The 27,111-nt window shown below is 45.6% G+C and overlaps 1 protein-coding gene across 2 annotated transcripts in view; it reads right to left on the bottom strand.

Moving 5' to 3' along the window:
• Positions 1 to 3,805: 3,805 nt before the first annotated feature.
• The window catches only part of DCAF12 (DDB1 and CUL4 associated factor 12), a 44,793-nt gene continuing 21,487 nt past the window's right edge, over positions 3,806 to 27,111 (bottom strand). The window contains exons 3-10 of one of the 2 annotated variants that reach the window (XM_012463215.2): positions 25,835 to 26,041; positions 24,816 to 24,876; positions 15,892 to 16,085; positions 14,031 to 14,096; positions 11,441 to 11,603; positions 10,345 to 10,452; positions 6,976 to 7,154; positions 3,806 to 5,934 (exon numbers count right to left, since the gene is read on the bottom strand). In XM_012463215.2, the coding sequence (XP_012318638.2) occupies positions 5,776 to 5,934; positions 6,976 to 7,154; positions 10,345 to 10,452; positions 11,441 to 11,603; positions 14,031 to 14,096; positions 15,892 to 16,085; positions 24,816 to 24,876; positions 25,835 to 26,041 (1,137 nt within the window). In that variant the 3' untranslated portion in view covers positions 3,806 to 5,775. The remainder of the gene's footprint in view (positions 5,935 to 6,975; positions 7,155 to 10,344; positions 10,453 to 11,440; positions 11,604 to 14,030; positions 14,097 to 15,891; positions 16,086 to 24,815; positions 24,877 to 25,834; positions 26,042 to 27,111) is intronic. The other variant, XM_012463216.2, reaches the window with a different exon arrangement.

Genomic DNA, 27,111 nt, shown 5'->3' with positions numbered 1-27,111 from the left:
CCCAAAGTGCTGGGATTACAGGTGTAACCTGCCGCACTTGGCCTATTATTATTTTTTTAGACAGGGTTTTGCTCTATCACCCAGATTGGAGTGCAGTGACGCAGTCATAGTTCACAGCAGCCTCATACTACTGGGCTCAAACACTCCTCCTGTCTCTGCCTACCAAGTAGTTGGGACTACAGCATGCACCATTATGCTTGTCTAATTTTTAAATTTTGTGTAGAGACTGGGTCTTGCTGTATTGCCCAGGCTGATCTTGAACTCCTAGTGTCATGCAATCTTCCTGCCTTGGCCTCCCAAAGTGCTGGGATTACAGGCATGAGCCACTGAACCTGGCCAGTTTCTTTTCTTTTTTGAGACAGGGTTCCACTTTGTTGCCCAGGCTGGAGTGCAGCGGCACAATGCTGGTGCACTGCAGCCTTAAACTCCTAGGCTCAGGTGATCTTCCCATCTCTGCCTCCCATGTAGCTGGGACTACATACAGGTGGGCATGACCATTCACAGCTAATTACTTATTTGTAGAGATGAGGTCTCACTATGTTGGCCAGATTGGTCTCGAATTTCTGACTTCAACCAATCCTCCACCTCAGCCTCTCAAAGTGTTGAGATTACAGGTATAAGCCACTATACCCAGCCCAGTTTCTTTCTTTTTTTTTTTGAGATGGCGTCTCACTCTGTTGCCCAGGCTGGAGTGCAGTGGCATGATCTTGGTTCACTGCAACCTCTGCCTCCAGGGTTCAAGCAATTCTCCTGCCTCAACCTCCTGAGTAGCTGGGACTACAGGCACATGCCACCACTCCTGGCTAATTTTGTATTTTTCATAATTTTTGTATTTTTTTTAGTAGAGACAGGGTTTCACCGTATTGGCCAGGCTGCTCAAACTCCTGACCTCGTGATCTGCCTGCCTCAGCCTCCCAAAGTGCTTGCATTACAGGTGTGAGCGTACCACACCCAGCCCCAGTTTATTTTCTTTTTTTTTTTTTTTTTTTTTTTTTTTTTTTTGAGACGGAGTTTCGCTCTTGATACCCAGGCTGGAGCGCAATGGCGCGATCTCGGCTCACCGCAATCTCCGCCTCCTGGGTTCAGGCAATTCTCCTGCCTCAGCCTCCTGAGTAGCTGGGATTACAGGCACGCGCCACCGTGCCCAGCTAATTTTTCGTATTAGTAGAGACGGGGTTTCACCATGTTGACCAGGATGGTCTCGATCTCTTGACCTCGTGATCGACCCGCCTCGGCCTCCCAAAGTGCTGGGATTACAGGCTTGAGCCACCGCGCCCGGCCGCCCCAGTTTATTTTCTTTAAGATATGAGTTGATCATCTGTTTTATTCCTGTCCATAACACTAGGGATGTTAATTACAGCTCTAAATACAGCTTAACAAGAAGCACAGTAAACATGTGACTATCAGCACTGTTTTGTTTTTTTTTTTTGAGGGGGAGTCTTGCTTTGTCACCCAGGCTGGAGCGCAATGGCTCAATCTCGGCTCACTGCAACCTGCGCCTCCTGGGTTCAGGCAATTCTCCTGCCTCAGCCTCCCGAGTAGCTGGGACTACAGGCACACACCACCATGCCCAGCTAATTTTTTTTTTGTATTTAAGATGGGGTTTCACCATGTTGACCAGAATGGTCTCAATCTCTTGACCTCGTGATCCACCCGCCTCAGCCTCCCAAAGTGCTGGGATTACAGGCGTGAGCCACCGCGCCCGGCCGACAACTCCATCTTGAGTTCAGTTCACACCTTTCTCTCCAGTGGTTGTATTCCTATGTGTCACATTTCTTTCATTGGATTATTCTTTGGAGGAGCTAAAGGCAGAACGAAGCTAAGAAACCTGAGCCTTTTATTGTCTTCATCACTGGTTCCAGAATTAGCAGCCTATGTTTCTATCCTCCCAAACCTTTCAGTTATCTCAGCACACTAGCATGAAGAAAGATGTGAATGAACTAGCATGAACCAAGTAACAATGAATGATTCCTTCTCCACCACTCCCGTGCCTCATTGTTGTCTTCTAGACACCAGCTAACTGAAAAGCAGAACGAAAACACCTGGATCATAAGCTGACTCCTCCAAGATTGATCCCTGGTGCTGACACAGGTATAGACACCCCGACTTGCTATGTCTGGGTACCTGCACTAGTAATGGTCTGGGTGGCAGCTGGATCAGAGTGGCCTGGACTGGGGGCAGTCTTAGCTTTATTAGGAACACAGAGCCAGATCAATAATCAATTAGAGTTGGCAGGGGACCAGGGACTTGGAGCATAAACAAGTCAGGAAGGGCTAAGAATTCAGTTCAGTTCCAAAGCCTTCTGTGAAAGGACCCAAAGGATGAGGAGGAACCAGCAGACCATTTGGAATAGGGTATGTGGCATGTGGCCTGAGAGAGAACAAGAAGTTCTTTCATAGAAGGGAGTAGGGACTGCTGGCAAAAAAAGGACCCCGTAAATTCCACAAAGCCCTTCTGTGATACACATTTTGCTGGAAAGTCTGGCTGGAAAATGGGAGCAGGGCCAAGATTCCAGGAGGCCAGAGGCCTAGGCCAAGTCAATCCCACATCCCCTAAGTCACCTTTCTTTGAGTATGTTCCATGGAACAAGTCCCATAGTAAAATATCAAAAACCAGAGAGTTCAGTTGTGCATGTGTACATTTCTTCTTTCGTAAATATTCAGGACTCCTCTTATAGCTTATTAAATATGTATATTCAGTCACTTTGTTCAGCATAAATTCCTGTGCTCTCTGCCCCTCCCTCAGAGTGTGTTTCTGGCTTCTGGCCAGAGGCTATACTTCCCAGCCTGTCAGAATGGCGACCCTGCAGGGTGCAACCCTTTGAGAAATAAAAGCTCTCCTTTCCAAATTGTAAACATAAAAAAACCTAAGACTAAAGGAATGAAGTTGCCTTTGTTCTAATCTGCATTTCCCCAAAATGATTTGACAATAGACATTTTTTTTTTTTTTACATGGAATCTCACTCTGGCCCAACCCTGGTGGGTTTTCCAGAGATGACTGTGTGAGGAAGGGTGGGTGGTATGATTTAGCAGTTTCTCTCAGCTATAGCTCCAAATAGGCTCTAGGAAGAGCATCACTCACTGTGGTCACTGTGTCTTCTCCTTACAAAGGGCAGTGAAGGTCTATGGTTCCAACTACAAAACAAACAAATAAATAAATAATATCCTATTCCCAGAGTACTATGCAGCCACTTTCACAGTCATTCTCAGGGCACCATCCAAGCAGACAGGGCCTATTACCAACCCTTACTTTTTTTTGAGGCAGAGTCTTACTCTGTCACTCAGGCTGGAGTACAGTGGCAGGATCTTGGCTCACTGCAACTTCCACCTCCCAGGTTCAAGCAATTCTCCTGCCTCAGCCTCCAGAGTAGCTGCAATTACAGGCACGCACTGCCACACGTGGCTAATTTTAATAGAGATGGGGTGTCACCTTGTTGGCCAGGCTGGTCTTGAACTCCTGACCTCATGATCTGCCTGCCTTGGCCTCCCAAAGTGCTGGGATTACAGGCCTAAGCCACTGTGCCTGGCTTACCAACCCTTACTTATGAAAGAGAAGTAAGGTCACACTAATTCCCCTGGGGATATCCAACCTCAACTGGACCTCAGAGCAACTGATCTTAGCTTAGAGCTGGGGACCGGGAGCAAGCAGGTCTTAGTATCTGTGTCTGTATTTGACCTGCCTGTAACCTGGAGGTAACACTTGTGTTCCCCTACTGCCACAAGCAATTCCAACAACTCAAGCCAACCTTCCAACCAGTCATGTGGAGCCTTTTTCAAAGGCTCTTGGCTATACAATACTCACAACATTTTGCAATGGAATAATTTTATTTTTTTCCTTGGCAAAAAGTCAAGTGCTACATTTTTAAAAACAGAAAATCTCAAACGATCAAACGCATTGCCCATCACATAAAAGGGTCTGGCAATAGTACAAAACATCCTACTTAAGATTTATTTTTTTTTAAATATACAAGTCAGTTTAAAATGATATAAGTTCTGTGAGAACTAAGAAATCTACAGCCTGTAGTTTAATAATAGAAAAAAATTAAGACAATTAAAAGATCTATAGTATCCAGCATTTTGTTTAATTCCGTTTATAGCACCTATTTCTCTAGGTTCAAAGATGAGAATTCCAGAACCTGTGGTATGTGCTGTGTAACAAGTGAGGGTGGACTTGCTGTCTCCCTCTCCAGCAGCCCCTCACCATTAAGAGGAGGATACTCTTTTTTTTTTTCCAATTTCCCTATTTACACACAGAGAAGAGGGGGACAACTGGGAGAGCAAGTTAAAAAACTGGGGTGCAGGAATAAATATGACTTTTCCTTTCCCCACAATGGGATGTTGACAGAAAAGCAGAATATGTGTTTAGAGGAATTCGTGGGTGGGAACAGTTGTTATCTTCGACATGATGCATAAAAAGCAGGGAACAAGTGGACAGCATGATCAGTTGCCTGCAAGTTTAAAAACCTCAGACTAAACAGACAGTTCAAGGGAGGAACAGACAAATTACTAATCAGATCAATGCTGTTACATGCACGATGATGCTGACTGCAGGCCAGCCTGTCACCATTTCAGGGCTGTGCCAACTGAGTAGGAGGGGTGGCTTCAACCCCAAGTCCCGCTGCAGTGAGAAAATGAATATTCCACACAAGAAGCACTCACTACACATGGATAAAAACCCCTGCTCACCCCCACCCTCTTAGACTTAACCCAATTTAGAAAATAATAGAAAAACCCATTGGGGAGATTGGAAGAATGGCAGTCCCCTTCAAAGCCAAGGGGACTATGGATGTGAATCTTAGCAGACTCAAGACTCCCAGCTCCAGGCCCCTAAAACACCAGATCAGGTCTTGAGGGGAAGGAGAGGGAAGCAAGGATCGGGATCCTCTCTACTAAGTCCCATGAAACCTTTTGCAGCCTCTAGAGCTGCACCTGGATGATGAGTTTGATGTTTTAGGAGACTGGCTACTGGCTAGGCAGATGAGAGGGTGGGAAGTGGAAGTGACACAAACTTCCCACATGGGGAACACACAGGTGGGAAGACAGGTAGGTCTGGATCACTTTGCAGTTCTGGCATGGGAGGCCCCAGGAAGCCTGCAATCTAACTCAAAAGGTTTGCCCAGTGGTAATTTCTTTTCCTTTCCATTTTTACTTCCTATTATCAGTGTTGTTAGACTTTAAAAAACAAGATACAGACTAGTCCCAAAGCTGGACTCTGTGAATAAAGTTGTTTCTTTTATAAATATTTTAATTACAAGTAATCCTCACTCCAGGTAATTTCAGTGACACACAGTACCTACAGGCACACAAGATCACACACACACACACACACACACACACACACACACAAGCACACACACAGCTCCCAAACTTTCACAGAAAGTCTGACAGCAACCATATAATTATAAAGGAGCCCTACCTCTCAAGAGTGAAGTAAGGGTGAGAATGACTATGTCATTTCAGCCTAAAGAAGCCAGAGAAGGGAGAATATGTGTCACTTAAAGAAAAATAAGGATTAGCAACAATGTTTGGTTGAAAAGAGAGAAAGCATAAAAGATAGTAAAATTTTGATTACCAAAAGGGAAAACAAAAAACAAAACAACCTTCAGATTTCTGTACAGAGCTTCTTCCTATTAAGTGCCTAAACCATAGGCAAACTTTGGTGTTCCCACTAAAACACGAGAGCCTCACACAACTGGGGAAAAAAATTGCAAAAGAAACAAGGAAACTGAGGATGGAAGTTAGTATAAATCTCTACATTTGGGGAGTTAAGTTGTCATTAACTCCAGAGCCCAGCATAGTTTCCATGGAGCCCTGAAGGGAGGGGACCTCCTGCCACAAAGAGTTTCGTTCCAGATGAGTCATAGCAGTGGGTGTAAACAGCATTGGGGAAGAAATCAATGTCTGAAAAGTAATTCCTCCAGGTTTCATCATGATTCTATGGGAAGAGAAAGAGACTACATTAGCACCTCTAGCCATGGGGCAGGAAAAGGGGGAGGAAGGGACTGGAATGCTTTCTGGTCTTCTTAAGGGAATAGGGTTCTATAGGTACAGCCTCATGTCAGGAGACTGGCTGTTGGTTTTCATGGGAATTGGGGCCTCATTTTTCCAACTAAACATTAGAGAAGAACAGAGCAGCTGAAGAATTGCTAGACAAGGCTCAGGTCTTCTCAGGAGAGCTGGAACCAAACGTCTGTTTTCCCTCCACCCACTAGTCACAGGAAGAAGAACAAAACACTTAAATAATTCACTGGAGGTAGGGTGCAGTGGTTCATGGCTGTAATCCCAGAACTTTAGGAGGCCAAAGTCAGAGAATCACTTGAGCCCAGGAGTTTGAGACCAGCCTGGGCAACATGTTGAGGCCCCATCTCTACTAAAAAAATTAATTAGCTGGGCATAGTGCACATGCCTGTGGTCCCAGCTACTTGGGAGGCTGATGCAAAAGGATTGCTTGAGCCCAGGAGTTCAAGGCTACATACAGTAAGCTATGATCACACCACTGCACTCCAGCCTGGGCAACAAAGCGACCCTATCTCAAAAAAAAAAAAAAAAAAAAAAAAAATCAGCTGGGTGCAGTGGCTCACGCCTGTAATCCTAGCACTTTGGAAGGCCAAGGTGGGTGGATCACTTGAGGTCAGGAGCTCAAGACCAGCCTGGACATCATGGTGAAACCCCATCTTAAAAAAAAAAAAAAAATCACTGGCAGCTCTGGTGGGAGGTTCCTTATCCTTCTTGCTCTATTATGCCTTAGGGAGAGAATCCTAGGTCAACCAGTGTGTTTTACTGGGCCCCAGTTTTCCCACTGGCAATGTGCACACACAAAAGCAAAATCAGGGAGAAGACTTTTCCTGTTCCAAGGAGTGCGCCTCTTAATAGTGAAAAAGTATGAGTAGATGGTATGTTAGTGGGGGTTGAGGGGTAGAGGAAGATAATTTTTCTGTTACTGTGTAGCAGTCATCTCAGGCAGGGGCCTACTCACCAGCCAGCCTTTGCCAGTGGTTAGTTTCAGATTCTCCCCTGCTAGTCTGGGCTTGGACCCATAACAAGCTGAGAGCCTCTCTTCCAGAAATCTCTGAGCTCGGATGTCATAGAACAGCAGGGAGCCCTGCCCTGTTCCCACAGTGATGATGTGCTCATAGAAACTCACTGACCGGATCCCTAAAAGAGAGAAAAGTAAAAGGGAGTGAGGTGGGAGAGAATATGTGCTTGACTGTCTGCTAGCCTGACTTTTTTCAACACTGAGTTCCCACTGCCCACCCCCATAACCAAGTATCAGACAGTGCTTTTCCAATGGCAGGTAAGCTCATGGAAAAGCAAACAGAATCCTGATGCCATCCTACCTATTCACACACTAACAGAAACCATCTAAAAAGCCTTGGAAAAGTGTCAGATTCCTGATGATGCTCAAGATGCTTTTGGCTGAAGACCGTAAGTGCTCAGAACTTCCTTGCTTCTTCTCAACTCACTCTGGAGTCATCTTCTAACTCTAAGCTCTTCTCCATATCATGTATTTCCAACCTACACTGCAACTCAGGGTAATCGGCATATTTATACATCATTATGTCAGTAAGGATTCCTTGTATTTGACCTAAAACCACTACTGTGGCAATTCAAGAAGTCTTTTATTTTTTGTGATGGAGTCACTCTGTCGTCCAGGCTAGAGTGCAATGGCATGATCTTGGCTCACTGCAACCTCTGCCTTCTGGGTTCAAGCAATTCTCCTGGCTCAGCCTCCCAAGTAGCTGGGACTATAGACACCGCCACCAGACCCAGCTAATTCTTGCATTTTCTTTTCTTTTTTTTTTTTTTGAGACAGAGTTTCCCTCTTGTTGCCCAGGCTGGAATGCAGTGGCGTGATCTCGGCTCACCACAACCTCCACCTCCCAGGTTGAAGCAATTCTCCTGCCTCAGCCTCCCAAGTAGCTGGGATTACAGACATGAACCACCACGCCCTGCTAATTTTTGTATTTTTAGTAGAGATGGGGTTTCTCCATGTTGGTCAGGCTGTTCTCAAACTCCCAACCTCAGGTGATCTGCCCGCCTCAGCCTCCGAAAGTGCTGGGATTACAGGTGTGAGCCACTGCACCTGGGTAATTCTTGCATTTTCAAATAGAGACAGGGTTTCACTATGTTGATCACGCTGGTCTTGAACTCCTGACCTCAAGTGATCCACCCACTTCGGCCTCCCAAAGTGCTGGGATTACAGGCATGAGCTACCACACCCAGCCACAATGCAAGAAGTCTTAATCTGGTATTAGGTGTTTTGAGAGTGGCAAAAAGCCCAGAACTTAAATACCCAAAGAAGTTTAAGACAAGTCATGTAATTACTTTAGGTCACAAGGAAAACATATCTGCTGTACTTGGGGATCAAATAAGTGCTTGGGATATGAAGATATCTCTTGGCACATAAGAACTGGATAATATTTGTGGAACCAGTATTTCCTTATTAGGTATGAAAGTTACTGCCATTAAACAGTACCCAAAACCTCTTAAAACTTTTCATTGCTCACATTATTCCAGCTAAACCTATTTACTCCTTTTTTTTTTTTTGAGACAGTCCCCCTCTATTGCCCAAGCTGGAGTGCAATGGCACGATCTCGGCTCACTGCAACCTCCGCCTCCCAGATTCGAGCGATTCTCCTGCCTCAGCCTCCTGAGTATCTGGGACTACAGGTACCCGCTACCATCCCCAGCTAATTTTTTATTAATTTCTAGTAGAGACGGGGTTTCACCATGTTGATCAGGCTAGTCTCAAACTCCTGACCTCAGGTGATCTGTCTGCCTTGGCCTCCTGAAATGCTGGGATTATGGGCGTCAGCCACTACGCCCGGCCCTATTTATTCCTTTCTCTACTATTCTCATTTTTTTTTTAATTTAATTTAATTTAATTTTTTTGAGACGGAGTCTCGCTCTGTCACCAGGATGGAATGCAGTGGCGTGATCTTGGCTCACTGCAAACTCTGCCTCCCGGGTTCAATCAATTCTCCTGCCTCAGCCACCCAAGCAGCTGGGACTACAGGCGTGCGCCACCACACCCAGCTAATTTTTATATTTTTAGTAGAGATGGGGGTTTCACTATGTTAGCCATGATGGTCTCGATCTCCTGACTTTGTGATCCACCCACCTCAGCCTCCCAAAGTACTGGGAGTACAGGCATGACCCACCATGCCCGGCCTCTCTACTACTCTCATTATACATTATTCTTTGTTCCAAAATAATGAGCATTTTAACTACAATTAAGAAGAAACAGGCTGGGTGTGGTGGCTCACACCTGTAATCCCAGCACTTTGGGAGGCCAAGGCGAGTGGATCACTTGAGGTCAGGAGTTCAAGACCACCCTAACCAACAGGGTGAAACTACATCTCTACCAAAAACACAAAAATTAGCCAGGCGTGGTGGCGCACACCTGTAGTCCCAGCTACTTGGGAGGCTAAGGCAGGAGAATCATTTGAACCCAGGAGGCGGAGGTTGCAGTGAGCTCAGATCATGACACTCCACTCCAGCTTAGGTGACAGAGCAAGACTCATTTCAAAAAAAAAAAAAAAAAACAAGAAAGAAATAGCTGAGCACAGTAGTTTTCACGACTGTAATCCCAGCACACTTTGGGAGGCTTAGGTGGGCGGCCCAGGAGTTTGAGACCAGTCTGGGCAACATGACGAGAACCTGTCTCTACAAAAATACAAAAATTAGCTGAGCAAGGTGGCACACGCTAAAGTCCCAGCTACTTGGGAGGCTGAGGTGGGGGGAACTGCTTTAGCCTGGCGGGTGGAAGCTGTAGTGAGCTGAGACTGTGCCACTGTCCTCCAGCCTGGGCAATAGAGTGAGGACACTGTCTCCAAAAAATATAAAAAAAAGAAACCCAAAACAAAAGCTGCTTTGCAGTAACTGCATAGAAATAAACACTATTTGAAAAAGAGGGTGAACTGTAATCCATACTGTGCCTTTTAGGACTCTCAGGATAACACAGTCATATTTTTGCATGAGAAATGGGATAAACTGAGATAAAGAAAATATAATTTGTTAAGCTGGATGATCTGGATTCTGGTCCCTCACTGTTCCCCCATCAAGCTATGTGATGCTGGGCAAATTATTTAGCTGTTCTAGGTCTTTTTTTTTTTTTAGATGGAATCTCGCTCTGTTGCCCAGGCTGGAGTGCAGCGGCATGATCTCAGCTTCCTGCAACCTCTGCCTCTCAGATTCAAGTGATTTTCCTGCGTTAGCCTCCCAAGAAGCTAGGACTACAGCTGCCCACCACTACGTCCAGCTAATTTTTGTATTTTTAGTAGAAATGGGGTTTTATCATATTGGCCAGGCTTGTCTCGACCTCCTGACCTTGTGATTCACCCACCTCGGCCTCTCGAAGTGCTGGGATTACAGGCATGATCCACTGCACTCAGCCAGCTGCTCCAGGTCTTATGTGTAAAACTGTCTTTTCTTATCTGCTTCCCACAGGGTTCTTGGTATGATGAAATGGGATTTCAGAAAAAAGTATTTTGAAACCTTCAAAGTACACTATATTAAGTGTTTTTTCTCCCCTCCAATAAAGAATGAGGGTGCTCTTACAAATAACATGCTATAAAAGATTTGAGGAAGCCTAATTTACCCAAAGGTCAGAACTAAACTCAGTATTTTCTTCAGCCTTATTGAGGTTTGTCATACAAACCTATACAACCTTATTGTATACTGCACATAAAGTATACAATTTGAGGTTTTGACATATGTATATATTCATAACATCATCACCACAATCTACATAGTGAGCATATTCATCACCCTAAAGTTTCCTCATGCCTTTTTGTAAACTCCTCCTTATCCCACCATATCACACCTTAACATAAATGGAATTTTAGTTCAGGCAGGGCCACAGCAAAAAATTACCACAGGATAGAAAGTAGGGCTCTCTAAATGAACATGGAAACCACTAACTAATATCCCAAATGGTAGCTTCCAACAAAGGCTTCTGTGGCCACACATTTGTCTGTGGTGTTTGAAACTCCAGTGCCTTTTGTGTCACCACCTCCCCTTTTTTTGAGTCGGAGTCTTGTACTGTCGCCCAGGCAGGAATACAATGGCATGACCTTGGCTTACTGCAACCTCCGCCTCCCAGGTTCAAGTGATTCTCCTGACTCAGCCTCCTGAGTAGCTGGGATAACAGGCAACACGCCCAGCTAATTTTTTGTATTTTTAGTAGAGGCAGGGTTTCGCATGTTGGCCAGGCTGGTCTTGAACTCCTGACCTCGTGATCCACCCTCCTCAGCCTCCCAAAGTGCTGGGATTACAGGCATGAGCCACCCCACCTGGCCTGTGTCACTCTCCTTTTTGAACACACTTCCATGTGTTCCACACAAAGCACTACACCTATATGGAAACCAACAAAGAAACTGAAAGTAAAAACCCATATGCAATTGCAGCTGTAGGCCTGAGGTGCACATAGGGACTCTTACCACTGCCTCGCTCCCTGGAGCAGACAGACTTGACGTTGTATAATGGCTGCCGTGGATCCAAGAAGGAGACATGAGCTTGGGAGCCCACTGCATACACTGACCATTCACTACCATACGCCAGACACACATTCTCACGGCAGTATGGCAGTTTGGTGGAGAGGAGCTGAAAATAGAGGAGAGATGTACCCATGGCATCAGCAGAGAGTGTAAGTAAGGCAGGGACAGAACTCCCACCTCAGTGGGCTTCCCTCATACACAACCCACATAAAGTCAAGCCTTGATTATGGAAATAACACTCTGTTCCACCCCTAGGTATACAGGAGAAAGAGGAGGTGACTGTAGTAAACAAGACCTAGATACTGAAGGAGACAGGCTGGGGAAAAGGCAAATCTGTAATAAATAATCAGAAGTAGCTAGAAAGGCCATGGCCTTTCTTGGTAGGCTGTTTCAACTATTCAGGTTGTTTCTGGGAATTGTTCAAGGGCACTAAAGCCATGGTCCCACTCTGTTGTGTCTGCCACTACTCTCCTCAGTGCTTTTCATATAAAGAGGCTGATCTCTGGCTACTCGCAGCCCACCCTCCCACCTGATTGGGAATTGTACACTACAGAAAGCACACTCATGGATTAGCTTAATCCCAGATAACCCACATCAGCCTTAACCCTGTGTCTTTGTCAGTTAGCAAATCTTCAGTGGGTGCATACTACTCATAAGACACCACCCAGGGTCAGTGGAGCTCAAAAGCTATTGTGATATGAAGGAATCACTAATACCTGGAACCCTGCTTCCTCTTGCAAAGGCCTCCAGGATAAGAAGATGACAAAAAGCTGGACTCGGTGGCTCACGCCTGTAATCCCACCACTTTGGGAGGCCAAGGCGGGTGGATCACCTGAGGTCAGGAGTTCGAGACCCGTCTGGCCAACATGGTGAGACCCCCATCTCTACTAAAAATACAAAAAATTAGCCTGGTGTGGTGGTGCACACCTGTAATCCCAGCTACTCGGGAGACTGAGGCAGGAGAATCGCTTAAACCTGGGAGGTGGAGGTTGCAGCGAGCCAAGATTGTGCTGCTGCACTCCAGCCTAGGCGACAGAGTGAGACTCTGTCTCAAAAAAAAAAAAAAGATAAATGATTCACATGTAGGTTTAACTCTATGTAAAAGCTGCTTGTTGAGTCTCCCTTATAAATGCTTGTGACTACAAATGTTCTGAATTTCGGATTTCTCCAGATTTTTAAATACCTGCATATATGTATTAAGCTATCTTGGGGATGGCACCCAAGTCTAACCACAAAATTCATTTGTTTCATATACATCTTTTATTTTATTTTATTTTTTTAAAGACAGGGTCTTACTCTGCTGCCCAGGCTGGAGTGCAGTGGCATGATCTCAGATGACTACAACCTCCGTCTCCCAGGTTCAAGCAATTCTCATTCTCCTGTCTCAGCCTCCCTAGTAGCTGGGATTATAGGCATGCACCACCACACTGAGGTAATTTTTTTTTGAGATAGAGTCTTGCTCTGTAGCCCAGGCTGGAGTGCAGTGGCCCAGTCTCAGCTCACTGCAACCTCTGCCTCCCGGGTCCCAGTTCAAGCAATTCTCCTACCTCAGCCTCCCAAGTAACTGGGATTACAGGCACGAGCCACCATGCCCAGCTAATTTTTGTAATTTTTAGTAGAGACAGGGTTTTACCATGTTGGCCAGTCTAGTCTTGAATTCCTGACCTTGTGATCCGCCCACCTCAGCCTCCCAAAGTGCTGGGATTACAGGCTCACCATCACACCTGGCCTAATTTTTGTATTTTTAGTAGAGACGCAGACTCACCATGTTGGCCAGGCTGGTCTTGAACTCCTGATCTCAGCTGATCTGACCACCTCGGCCTCCCAACGTGCTGGGATTACAGGTGTGAGCCACCATGCACAGCCAAGAACTGGTCTTTAAACAATAATTGTGACCAGGTTCAATGGCTCACGCTTTAACTCCCAACACTCTGTGAGACCAAGGTGGGAGGATCACTTGAGGTCAGGAGTTCAAAACCAACCTGGGCAACATAACAAAGACTCTGTCTCTACAAAAAATTAAACAAAACAAAAATGCCCAGATGAGTGTGGTGACACATGCCTATAGTCTCAGCTACTTGGGAGGCTGAGGCAAGAGGACTGCTTATGCCCAGGAGTTCCAAGGGCATACTGATCCATGAGCCATGACAGCACTCCAGATTGAGTGACAGAGTGAGACCCTATATTTATTGTCTCAATATAAATAAAATAAAAATACCAACCTGGTCAACATGGTGAAACCCTATTTCTACTAAAAACACAAAAGAATAGCTGGGCATGTTGGCAGACACCTATAATCCCAGCTACTCAGGTGGCTGAGGCATAAGAATCGCTTCAACCCAGGAGGCAGAGGTTGCAGTGAGCCAAGATTGCACCATTGCACTCCAGCCTGGGTGTCAGAGTGAGACTCTGTCTCAAAAATAAATAAATAGAGAGATGAAATAAACAAGAATGAAGAAGCTCTGGGAGAATTACAGAATTTTAACGGTAAGGTAAATTATTAGGTAAAACAACCAAATCATGTTCATCACACCTTAGACAGTGTATTTTCAGTCTTCCAGAGATGAAAGTAGCCATCCAGAGACACTGCTCCCAGTTCCTACAAGAGCAATGAAAACCAGGTTATATTCTCATTTGTAGCAACTAATGTATAATAGTAAGCAGGCACAGATCCTAAGGTCGGGGTCCTTTACTCCTAGGTTGTGATGATTCCAGCAGAGATGCCAGTAATTATTAGACTATTACTTTACCCTATAAAATGCAGCTGGACAACATATTAAATTAAGGCTGCCTGTAATAACACAGGCACCCATGGTTCAAAAACTCACTATGTCATCATTCCCTCAACATCCTGTTGGAGAATTAAAGTAGGGCACACATATGAAGGATAGTTTCATAATCTAGTGTGAGAATTTCTTTTCTCTCTCTTTTTTTTTTAAGACTGGGTTTCACCATGTTGGCCAGGCTGGTCTTGAACTCCTGACTTCAGGTGATCCACCTGCCTTGGCCTCCCAAAGTGCTGAGATTACAGGCATGAGCCACCACGCCCGGCCTAGTATGAGAATTTCTGTAAGAGTCTAACCTAGGAGAGATAAATCTACCCTCAGTTCATAAATACAGACAGGATAGGAGGCTGAGGGAACTACCCTCCAAACTGTAGCCTGATTCAGATTTTGGAGAAGCCTTTCTCTGGCTCTGGGTATATACTCTGTTTTTTTTCCCTGAGATGGAGTCTTGCTCCGTCTGTCGCCCAGGCTGGAGTGCAGTGGCACAATCTCGGCTCACTGCAACCTCCGCCTCCCAGGTTCAAGCAATTCTCCTGCCTCAGCCTCCCAAGTAGCTGGGACTACAGGTGCGTGCCACCACAACTGGCTAATTTTTTTGTATTTTTAGTACAAACGGGGTTTCACCATTTTGGCCAGGCTGGTCTCAAACTCCTGACTTCATGATCTGCCTGCCTTGGCCTCCCAAAGTGCTGGGATTACAGGCGTGAGCCACTGCACCTGGCTGACACTCTGCTTTTATTAAAACCTCAGCATCAGATCTGACTCAATAAGAAGGTAATACTTAGTTTAAGAGTGAAGGGAAAGTAGGCAGTAAAGAATGAATACTGGCTGGGGGCAGTGGCTCACGCCTCTAATCCCAGCACTTTGGGATGCCAAGACTCCAGCCTAGGAGACAAGAGCAAAACACAGTTTCAAAAAAAAAAGAATGAATACTGGCTGGGTGCGGTGGCTCACGCCTGTAATCCCAGCACTTTGGGAGGCCAAGGCAGGTGGATCACGAGGTCAGGAGTTCAAGACCAGCCTGGCCAACAAGTTGAAACCCCATCTCTACTAAAAACACACACACACACACAAAAAATTAGCTGTCTGTAATCCCAGCTACTTGGGAGGCTGAGGCAGGAGAAGCACTTGAACCCGGGAGGCAGAGGTTGCAGCAAGCGGAGATCATACCACTGCACTCCAGGCTGGGCAACAAAGCGAGACTGAGTCTCAAAACAATAAATAAATAAAATAAAAATAAAGAATGAATACCAAAGAGAAAAAAGCGATTGTTTTTAGAAGCAGGTATGAAAATCATGCCTAGAATAGAGCACCGGCAAAGGCATGTGCAAATGAGAGACAGTCAAATCAGGGTGGCCCTGGGGGAATTCTGTGAGGCTGACCCACAAATATAGACCACTCAGAGAAATACTGCAGAGATCAATTGAATGGGTGGGTTTCACAGCCTCAGTTATAATTTCTTACCAGCATCCCTCAGCCTTTAAGAGGTGCTCTGTGGGGTCAGAACCATACTAAGTAGCAAGCACTGATGGGGAAGGAAAGGGGAGTGCGTATCCCAAGACATAAGCAAGAAGAATAGGCTTCAGGGATCCCTAGACAAGTTCATACCTTGTTCTTGTTGTTGAAGGCCAGAGCCCGAACCTTGCAGTTGTCAGGGTTTGTGTCTTCTTTGGGGATGTCCTTTAAGGCCTTGTGAGTGATGTGTGCATACACAGGGACCCGTGACACATTGTGTCTTGCATCACTTTTGGTCAAAACATCATCTGTCACCTCCCAGAGTCCCATAGAACCATCACGTGAGCCTGCAGGGCCGGGAGTACACATATGTCAGATATACCTACCCCTCTGTGGGAGATTCCACAGAAGCCAAGATGGGCTTCCATAGTCTAGCTATTTGTGCATCATCCTCATATGTACTGAAGCTTGGCCAGATGGCCCAGCCTAAACACAGGGCAGTAGGCATTTTTTTTTTAAGACAGGGGTCTGGCTCTGTTGCCCAAGCTGGAGTGCAGTGGCGCGAGGGCGTGAACTCAGCTCACTGCAACCTCTGCCTCCCAGGTTCAAGTGATTCTCCTGCCTCAGCCTCCCGAGTAGCTGGGATTATAGGCATGCGCTGCCATGCCTGCCCAATTTTTGTATTTTTAGTAGAGATGGGGTTTCACCATGTTGTCCAGGCTGGTCTTGAACTCCTGACCTCAAGTGATTCACCCACCTTGACCTCCCAAAGTGCTGGGATTATAGGTGTGAGCCACCACACCCAGCCAAGTAGTAGATATTTTAATAGCTACACTAAGAGAATGATTCACCTAAGGTCTAGACATTAAAATATAATTTTTAAGTTTGACACGGTTGTTGAAATTTATCATTATTATTTTTTGAGACAGTCTTGCTTCATCACTAGGCTGGAGTGCAGTGGCACAATCTCAGCTCGCTGCAACCTCTGCCTCCTGGGTTCAAGTGATTCCCATGCCTCACTCTCCTGAGTAGTTGGGATTACAAGTGCCTGCCACCATGCTCGACTATTATTTTTTTTATTTTTAGTAGAGAGGGGGTTTCACCATGTTGCCCAGTGCTAGGATTACAGGCATGAGCCACCAAACCTGGCCTATTCTTTTTTTGAGACAGTCTCACTCTATCACCCAGGTTGGAGTGCAGTGGCATGATCTCAGCTCACTAAAACCTCCAACTCCTGGATTCCAGTGATTCTCCTGCTTAGCCTCCCAAGTGGCTGGGATCACAGGCACATGCCACAGCACCCTGCTAAATTTTTATTTTTATTTATTTATTTTTTGAGATGCAGTCTCAGTCTGACACCCAGGCTAAAGTGCGATGTCATGATCTCGGCATACTGCAACCTCCACCTCCCAGGTTCAAGTGATTCTCCTGTCCCAGCCTCCCAGGTACCTGGGACTACAGGCACACACCACCATGCCTGGCTAATTTTTGTATTTTTAGTAGAGACGGGGTTTCACCATATTGGCCAGGCTGGTTTGAACTCCTGACCTCAGGTGGTCTGCCTGCCTCAGCCTCCCAAAATGCTGGGATTACAGGTGTGAGCCACTGTGCCTGGCTTTTTTTTTTTTTTTGAGGTGGAGTTTCGCTGTTGTTACCCAGACTGGAGTGCAATGGCGCGATCTCGGCTCACCACAACCTCCGCCTCCTGGGTTCAAGCAATTCTCCTGCCTCAGCCTCCCAAGTAGCTGGGATTACAGGCATGCACCACCATGCCCAGCTAATTTTTTATATTTTTAGTAGAGACGGGGTTTCACCTTGTTGACCAGGATGGTCTCAATCTGTTGATGTGATCCACTCGCCTCGGCCTCCAAAAGTGCTGGGATCATAGGCGTGAGCCACCGCGCCCGGCCTTTTTTTTATTTTAATAGAGATGGGGTTTCACCATGTTGGCCAGTCATCTGCCCACCTCAGCCTCCCCAAATGCTGGAATTACAGGCATGAGCCACCACGCCTTGCTTGAAATTTTTTAACGAGAATTTTATACATTTTGATAAAGCTCTCTAATTTTCTTTTTTTGGAGACAGAATCACTCTGTCACCCAGAATGGAGTGCAGTGGCATGATCTCTGCTCACTGCAACCTCTGCCTCCCGGATTCAAGCAATTATCCTGCCTCAGTCTCCCGAGTAGTTGAGACTACAGGCGTGTGCCACCACGCTCAGCTAATTTTTGTATATTCAGTAGAGAGAGGGTTTCATCATGTTGGCCAGGCTGGTCTGGAACTCCTGACCTTGCGATCCACCTGCCTCAGCCTCCCAAAGTGCTGGGATTACAGGCGTGAGCCACCATGCCTGGCCAAAGCTCACTAATTTTCTATGCCAAATGTTTAGGTCACTTGGCATACATCCACAGCTGATTTTTAGTGGGCAGTAGGGCTTAGGAATCCTCCCCTCTAGAGCAGTGGTACTTAACCTTTTTGAGCCTTTTGAGCCTTGGACCCCCTACGTCTCTCTTTTTTTAGAGACAGGGCCCCACTGTCTTAGGCTAGAGAGGGCAGTAGTGGCATGATCATAGCTCACTGCAGGCTCAACTTCCTGGGCTTAAGTAATCCTCCTGCCTCCAAAGTAGCTGATACCACAGGTATGCACCCCCATGACTGGCTGGTTTTTTTTTTTAATACAAGGTGTCACTCTGTTGCCCAGGCTGGAGTGCAGTGGTGCAGTCTCAGCTCACTGCAACCTCCACCTTCTGGGCACAAGTGATCCTCTCACCTCAGCCTCCTGAGTAGCTGGGACTACAGATACCACCACACCTGACTAATTTTTGCATTTTTTTTTTTTTCTGTATAGACAGGGTTTTGACATATTGTCCAGGTTGGTCTTAAACTCCTGGGCTCAAGTGATCCAGCCACCTCATCCTGCCAAAGGGGTAGTTATAAGTGTTAGCCACCAAGCCTGGCCTGGCCTTATTTTATTTTTTGTAGAGATGGGGGGCAGGTCTCAATTTGTTGCTAACGCTAGTCTTGAACCCCTGCCTCAAGTGATCCTCACATCTTGGCCTCTCAAAGTGCTAAGATTAAAGGCATGAATACAATATCCAACTTAGGCCTCTTTTTCTAGAAAATTACACAAAAACAACACATTTTACATTTAATTTCAGGGAGATCCATGGGCTTCCTGAAGGCTTTCTATAGGGACTATAACCACTCCCCATTTTTTTTTTTTTTTAATGAGACAGGTTCTGGCTGTCACCCAGGCTGGAGTGCAATAATATGATCATAGCTCATTGCAGCTTCAACCTCCTGGGTTTAAGCAATTCTCCTGCCGGGCGGGGTGGCTCATGCCTGTAATCCTAGCACTTTGGGAGGCCGAGGTGGGTGGATCACCTGAGGTCAGGAGTTCAAGACCAGCCTGGCCATCATGGTGAAACCCTATCTTAATAAAAATAAAAAATAGAAAAAAAAAAAGCAATTCTCCTGCCTCAGTCTCCCAAGTAGCTGGGTCTATAGGCGTGTATCATCATGGCCAGGTAATTTTTTATTTTTATAAAAATGGGGTCTCACTATGTTACCCAGGCTGGTCCTGGATTCCTGATCTCAAACTCCTGCTTAAGCCTCTCAAAATACTGGGACTAGAAGTGTGAGCCACTGTGCCCAGCCACAATCCCTTTATTAAGAATGACTGTTTGAGGCCGGGCGCGGTGGCTCAAGCCTGTAATCCCAGCACTTTGGGAGGCCGAGGCGGGTGGATCACGAGGTCAAGAGATTGAGACCATCCCGGTCAACATGGTGAAACCCCGTCTCTACTAAAAATACAAAAAATTAGCTGGGCATGGTGGTGTGTGCCTGTAATCCCAGCTACTCAGGAGGCTGAGGCAGGAGAATTGCCTGAACCCAGGAGGCGGAGGTTGCGGTGAGCCGAGATCGTGCCATTGCACTCCAGCCTGGGTAACAAGAGTGAAACTCCATCTCAAAAAAAAAAAAAAAAAAAAAAAAAAAAGAATGACTGTTTGGCCGGGCACAGTGGCTCACGCCTCTAATCCCAGAACTTTGGGAAGCTGAGGTGGGTGGATCACAAGGTCAGGTGTTCAAGACCTGCCTGGCCAAGATGGTGAAACCTGTCTCTACTAAAAATACAAAAAAAATTAGCTGGATGTGGTGGTGGGCGCCTGCAATCCCAGCTACCTGGGAGGCTGAAGCAGGGAATTGCTTAAACCTGGGAGGCAGAGGTTGCAGTGAGCCAAAATTGTGCTACTGCACTCCAGCCTGGGTGACAGAGCAAGACTCCATCTCAAAAAAAAGAGACTGTTCTAGACTGTTCTTTATTAACAATTACTGTTCACACGTGTAATCCCAGCACTTTGGGAAGCTGAGGTAGATGGACCACCTGAGCTCAGGTGTTTGAGACCAGCCTGGGCAACATGGCAACCCCATCTCACCAAAAATACAAAAATTTAGCCAGGCATGGTGGCATACGCCTGTGGCCTCAGCTACTCAGGAGGCTGAGTTGGGAGGATAGCTTGAGCCTGGTAAGCAGCGGTTGCAGTGAACTGAGACCGTGCCACTGACTCCAACCTGGATGACAGAGTGAGATGCCATCTCAAAAAAAAAATAATAATAATGACGACTGTTCTAGGCTAGGTGCAGTAGTACAGGCCTATAACCCCAGCATTCTGGGAGGCTGGGCAACATGGCAAAACCCTGTCTCTACAAAAAGTACAAAATTAGGCAGGCGTGGTGGCACGAACCTATAGTCCCAGCTATCCTGAAGGCTGATGTGGGAGGGTCACTGGAGCCCAGAGAGGTCAAGGATACAGTGAGCCAAGATCATGACACTGCACTCTAGTCTGGGCAACAGAGACCCTGCCTCCAAACATAAAAAAAGAATTACTTTTCTACATAAAATGAATGCTTAAAAAGAGAAATCATTTTTCTTAGCAAGTAATAATAAAGCACTTAAAAAACCAAGAACACTTTTCTATGAATTGAGCCCTGAATACACTGTTGGTGGCAAGCTAAAATGGTATCTTTCTAGGGTACAATTGAGCGACCTGCAGCAAGGAAATTTTGTATTCCTGGCCAGGTACAGTGGCTCAGGCTTGTAATCCCAGCACTTTAGGAGGCTTAGGCAGGCAGATCACTGAGGCCAGGAGTGATCAGCCTGGGCAAAATGTCGAAACACCATTTCTACAAAAAAATACAAAAAACTAGCTGGATATGGTGGCACATGCCTGTAGTTCCAGCTACTTGGGGAGGGGGGTGGAGTGCTGAGACAGGAGGATTGTTTGAGACTGGGAGGTGAAGGCTGCAGTGAGCCATGATCACGCCACTGAACTCCAGCCTCGGTGACAGAGCGAGACCTTATCTCCCCAACAAAAGAGAAACAATGGCTGGGTGCAGTGGCTCACGCCTGTAATCCCAAACTTTGGGAGGCTGAGGCGGGCAGATCATGAGGTCAGGAGTTCGAGACAAGCCCGGCCAACACGGTAAAACCCGTCTCTACTAAATACAAACATTAGCTGGCTGTGATGGCACGCGCCTGTACTCCCAGCTACTTGGAAGGCTAAGGCAGGAGAATCACTCAAACCCAGGAGTTGGGGGTTGCAGTGAGCTGAGATTAAGCCACTGCACTCCAGCCTGGGTGACAGAGCAAGACTCTATCTCAAAAAAAAAAAAAAGAAAGACAAGAGAAACAAAAACAAAAAGTTCATATTCCCATTCAGAAACAATCCACTATCACAATACCCATATACAAAGATGTTTATTCACAACAATCAGTATGTTCAACAATAGGGTTTTATTCTATACATAAATCAGAGTATCAAGAAATTATGTTTTTGCCAGAAGGTGCAAAAAAAAAAAAAATTATGTTTTAGGCTGGGCACAGTGGCTCATGCCTGTAATCCCAGCACTTTGAGAGGCTGAAGTGGGAGGACTGCTTGAGCCTAGGAGTTTGAGAGCAGCCTAGGCAACAAAGCAAAACCCAGTCTATACAAAAAAATAGAAATAATTAACCAGGTGTGGTTGTGTGTGCCTGTAGTCCCAGCTACTTGAAGGTAGTTCGAGGTTGCAGTGAGCAATGACCACACTACTGCACTCCAGCCTAGGTAACAGAGTGAGACCCTGTCTCAACAACAACAACAACAACAAAAATGTGTTTTTAAATTATTTTTCCAATAGTTATTTGCCAGTTCTCCTTTGAGACCAAGAAGGCACCCTTCCCACACTGCTAATCTCCTGAATGCTTCGTAGAAAAAAAACATCTGGGCTGGGCGAGGTGGCTCACACCTGTACTTCCAGCACTTTAAGAGGCTGAGGCATGCAGATCACTTCAAATTAGGAGTTTGAGACTAGCCTAGCCAACATGGTGAAACTCTGTCTACTAAAAATACAAAAAATTAGCCGGGCATGACGGCGCACACCTGTAGTCCCAGCTACTTGGGAGGCTGAGGCAGGAGAAGTGTTTGAACCTGGGAGACAGAGGTTGCCGTGAGTAGAAATCTCACCACTGCACTCCAGCCTGGGTGACAGGGTGAGGCTCTGTCTCAAAAATTACAAAAAAAAGAAAAAAACATCTAATATGAAAGACATATCAATCCAAAGTAGAGTGTTAATCATGTGAAATTAGAAAAGGCCATAGAGAGAATGGCACATCTGGAGAAGCAGACATGGTTCATTAAACTAAATTATGGGGTGCAGGCATCAAAGCTAAGAGAGAGAAAGTTGGAAAGGAGGGCATGGGCCTTGTATGCTGTGCTATAAAATTTCTTTTTCATCTTACAGATACTAGAAAGTCTATCAAAGATCTGAGCATCAGCGTGAGATAATTAGATAATTGTGTTTCAGAAGATTACTTTGTGTACAGTGTGATCTCATTTAACCCATCAAAGTTTTATTATGAAAAAATTAAAGTATAATAAAGGCCGGGTGCGGTGGCTTGGACTATAATCCCAGGACTTTGGGAGGCAGAGAAGGGCGGATCACCTGAGGTCAGGAGTTCAAGACCAGCCTGAACAATACAGAGAAACCCTGTCTCTACTAAAAGTACAAAAAATTAGCCGGGCGTGGTGGTGCATGCCTGTAATCCCAGCTACTCGGGAGACTGAGGCACGAGAATCACTTGAAACCAGAAAGCAGAGGTTGCAGTGAGCCAAGATCGCCTCATTGCACTCCAGCCAGGGCAACGAGAGCAAAACTGAGTCTCAATAAATAAATAGTCATAAAATGAGGCCAGGCTTAGTGGCTTACGCCTGTAATCCCAGCACGTGGAGAGGCCGAGGCAGGAGGATCACCTGAGGTCGGGAGTTCAAGACCAGCCTGGCCAATGTGGCAAAACCCCATCTCTACTAAAAGATACAAAAATTAGCTAGGTGTGGTGGCAGGCGCCTGTAATCCCAGCTACTTGGGAGGCTAAGGCAGGGAGAACTGCTTGAATCCAGGAGGCGGAGGTTGCAGTGAGCCGAGATTGTGGCATTGCACTCCAGCCTGGGTGACACGGCAGGACTTTCATCTCAAAAAAAAAAAGAAAGTATTTCACAACGAATTCCATATATACATCTTCTAAATGATCTCATATTAACCAACTAAAATATATGAGCCAGGCACAGTGGCTTATACCTGTAATCCCAGCACTTTGGGAGGCTGAGGTCGGTGAATCACTGAGGTCAGGAGTTCGAGACCAGCCTGGCCAATATGGTGAAACCCCATCTCTACTAAATATAGAAAAATTAGCCTGGAGTGGTAGTGGTCACCTGTAATCCCAGCTACGTGGGAGGCTGAGGCAGGGGAATCATTTAAACCTGGGAAGTGGAGGTTGCAGTGAACCGAGATCATGCCACTGCATTCCAGCCTGCAAGACTAAGACTCTGTCTCAAAAAAAAAAAAATTGTACTAAAGCTGGGTGCAGTGGCTCATGCCTGTATAATCTAAGCACTTTGGGAGGCTGAGGCAGGAGGATAGCTCCAGCCCAGGAGTTCAAGGCTACAGTGAGCCATGATAGTGCCACTGCACTCCAGCCTGGGTGATAGAACAAGATCCTGTATCTAAAGGAAAACAAAAAAGGTACTGAAAAAAAGATTAGCAAGTTATAGTCTGTTTGTAAATGTCAACAGTGGTTATTACTAGCTGTGTGTGATAGTGTGTGCCTATAGTCCCAGCTACCTCGGAGGCTGAGGCAGAAGGATCACCTGAGCTCGAGAATTCAAGGATGCAGTGAGCTATGATCATGCCACTGTACTCTGGCCTGGGTGACAAAATGAGACACTGTCTCAAAAAGAAAACAAAACAACCCACAAAAAAAAAGTGGTTATGTCTGGATAGAGATCTTGTGGGTGGTCCTTACTTTTTTTATCTATCTACCTACCTACCTACCTACCTAGATTTTTTTTTTTTTTTTAAACACGGGGTTTCACCATGTTGGTCAGGCTGGTATTGAACTCCCAACCTCAGGTGATCCACCCACTTTGGCCTCCAAAGGGCTTGGATTACAGGCGTGAGCCACCACGCCTGGCCCTACCTAGATACTTTTTGAGACAGAGTCTCGCTCTGTCGCCCAGGCTGGAGTGCAATGGCGCGATCTCAGCTCCCTGCAACCTCTGCCTGCTGGGTTCAAGCAATTCTCCTGCCTCAGCCTCCCAAGTAGCTGAGGCAGTAGAGTTTCTTAGAATAAATGTGTATCACTTTTAAACTAAATAAAACATTATTATTCTATAGGGTCACTCTCTGTTATGCAGGCTGGAGTGGAGTGACACAATCACAGCTTGATGTAGCCTGGATCTCCTGGGCTCAAGCAATAACTCCTGCCTCAGCCTCCTGAGTAGCTGGGACAATGGGTATGCAGTACAACTCAGCTAATTAAAAAAAAATTTTTTTTATAGAGACGGGGTCTCATATGTTGTCCAGACTGGTCTTGAATTCTTGGGCTCAAGTTATCCACCCACCCCAGCCTCCCAAAGCGCTGGGATTATAGGCGTGAGCCACAATGCCTGGCTGGGCTGTTTCCTGTCATGCTACTATCCCTTTTCAATCTCTAGCCCCCAATCCCCGCCATACCAAAATCTCCCTATAAAACAGCAACTTTACCAGACACTGCCATAGTGTCGCTGATCCATGCAATGGAAAAGATCCAGTCCTTGTGTCCATCCTTGGAGAGCAGAGAGTAACAGGTACAGGGAGGAAAACAAGACATTAGTCAAATAAGGATTGTAATGAACTCTCTAGAGAAGCACACAAGTCAGACCGAAAATATTTTTGTAAAAATTACAACTCTGATCTCTCATGGTCTCAACCCATAAAGCATGACCACACAATCTTTACCTATCTTAAGGAGCTTAAAGCTGGAATGAAATTGGCACTACATGGGTAGTGGACACATAGCTCTTTCCTTCTACCTCTGGGTCCCATCTCCTATCTGGAACTCTCTTCCTTCAGACATCTAGACATCTACATGGCTTGTGCCCTCATTTCCTTTAAGTCTCCCTGTTCAAGTATCATCCTATCAATGAAACTTTCTCTATCTTCTGATACAGCATCCTCCACCTCACTCTCAGTCCCTTTATGCTGTCTTTATTCTTCTCCATGGCACTTATCACACTCTGACATATTACTGGTAAGTATTAGTTTATATTGTTTATATTTTGGTTTATATGTCACCCTCCACTAGAATAGGCTTCAAGAGGACAGGGGCTTTATCTGTTCTCTTCGCTTTTGTGTCTCAAATCATGTCTCAAACAATGCCTGGCCATAGAAGACTCAATAAATGCCTGATGAATGAATGGATGATTTAGTAAACTCTGCTACTCTCTGACTATGGGCAGTGGGAAATATGTGGACACTATAGATTCAAACAGCAACTCACTACTGTTGGCCCCTGAGGTGTGCTGCTTGCCCCTTTATCTAACACACACTGGGCCCTATGGAGAGTCCAGTCCCCACTCTGATACCTATACCTCCGTATTTCAACCCCATGTCCCTAGAGTCAGCAGAAATCTAGAGGAAACTACCCGCTCCCAGGTGGGTTGCTGAGAGGAGAGTCCATGTTAACCACTGAGACCCATTTAAAAACAAGGCTCCCTCCAACTACAACTATGGGGAAAACTTACATCTCCTACACACACAGGATCCAGCGTAGGTAGTCGATAGATGGCAAGACTATTAGGGTTGTCTCCTCCAGTGGCTAGCAGTGTTCTAGAAGGATTCAGTTCAATGGCATGGATACCACAGCCTTGCTGGGTCCCACCTCCAGGCTCCCGGTCTTTCAGAATGGGGATCTTGGTGATCTGGCTTGTCTGGACATCTACTACAAATAGCTACAAGAAAAAAATGGACATAAAAGCTGAACATAGTTCCAATTTAATGTGCCCAATATAGGGTATAAACATCCATTTGTTCAACTGTTCATCAATATTTAGTTAATGTCTATTACATGTCAGACTCTGGGAATTATTAAAGGCATGGTCAGGGCTACTAATGAAATAAAACATGCAAATAAGTCAATATAACACAATAATAGAGACAGGAATAATATACTACATGAACACCGATTAGAAAGTACACGAACACAGATTAGAAAGTTCTGCCTGGGTTTCAGAGGTTTCCAAGCGGCTTTGTATTAGACCACGGACACAAAGAACAAGACCAACACAGTCAGTTTTCTGTCAGTTTGCGCATATTTTATACATTGAATCCTCATCTAACCATGCACAGAAACCTGTAAACGAAACGTAATTCCCAGAACACAATATGGCCTCTAATATACCTAGTAATATTACTAAGTTTTCTGGAATGACCAGAGACATATGACAAGGAAGAATTATTAATATCTCATGGCTGCTCTCTATACACACACATCCCATTCACTTCTATGCCTCCCTGCATTTGCTCTTTCTGCTACCTCTGCCTAAAAGGCTCTCTTCCACCTCTTTACCCTCCAAGATTCAACTTAGAGAATGCTTTATGAAAAAGATCAGTTTTAGAGAAAGGACAGTCCTTATAGGAGTCAAACTCATGTGATTCAACAGTTCATTCGTTAAGACACTCACTTATTTGCCAGTACTGTTCTAAGTGCTATGAACACAGCTATGAACAAGAGAAATAATCTCTGCCCTAATATATATACCTTATAGCCTAAGAGGCTGAAATAAAATCCTGTCAGCAATTCTCATGGTGAAGCCAAAACAAGTCAGACCTTTATATAAATAAACCTGCTGGTTGCACAGAAGATCAATGAAAGGAGAAACTAGGTCAGTCTTAAGTTTAAAATATAAAAAGGAGGTGGACAATGTGGCAAGTGCCTGTAGTCCCAACTACTTAGATACTCAGGAGGCTGAGGCATAAGGATCACAAATTTGAGCCCAGCCTGGGCGAAACAGCAAGACCT

The sequence above is a fragment of the Aotus nancymaae genome, unplaced genomic scaffold (assembly GCF_030222135.1).
Source record: "Aotus nancymaae isolate 86718 unplaced genomic scaffold, 86718_ANA_hifiasm-v0.15.2.pri h1tg000003l, whole genome shotgun sequence".
Taxonomy (NCBI): domain Eukaryota; kingdom Metazoa; phylum Chordata; class Mammalia; order Primates; family Aotidae; genus Aotus; species Aotus nancymaae.
Note: the sequence above shows the minus strand (reverse complement) of the source record. Positions and strands in the feature narration are given on the sequence as shown.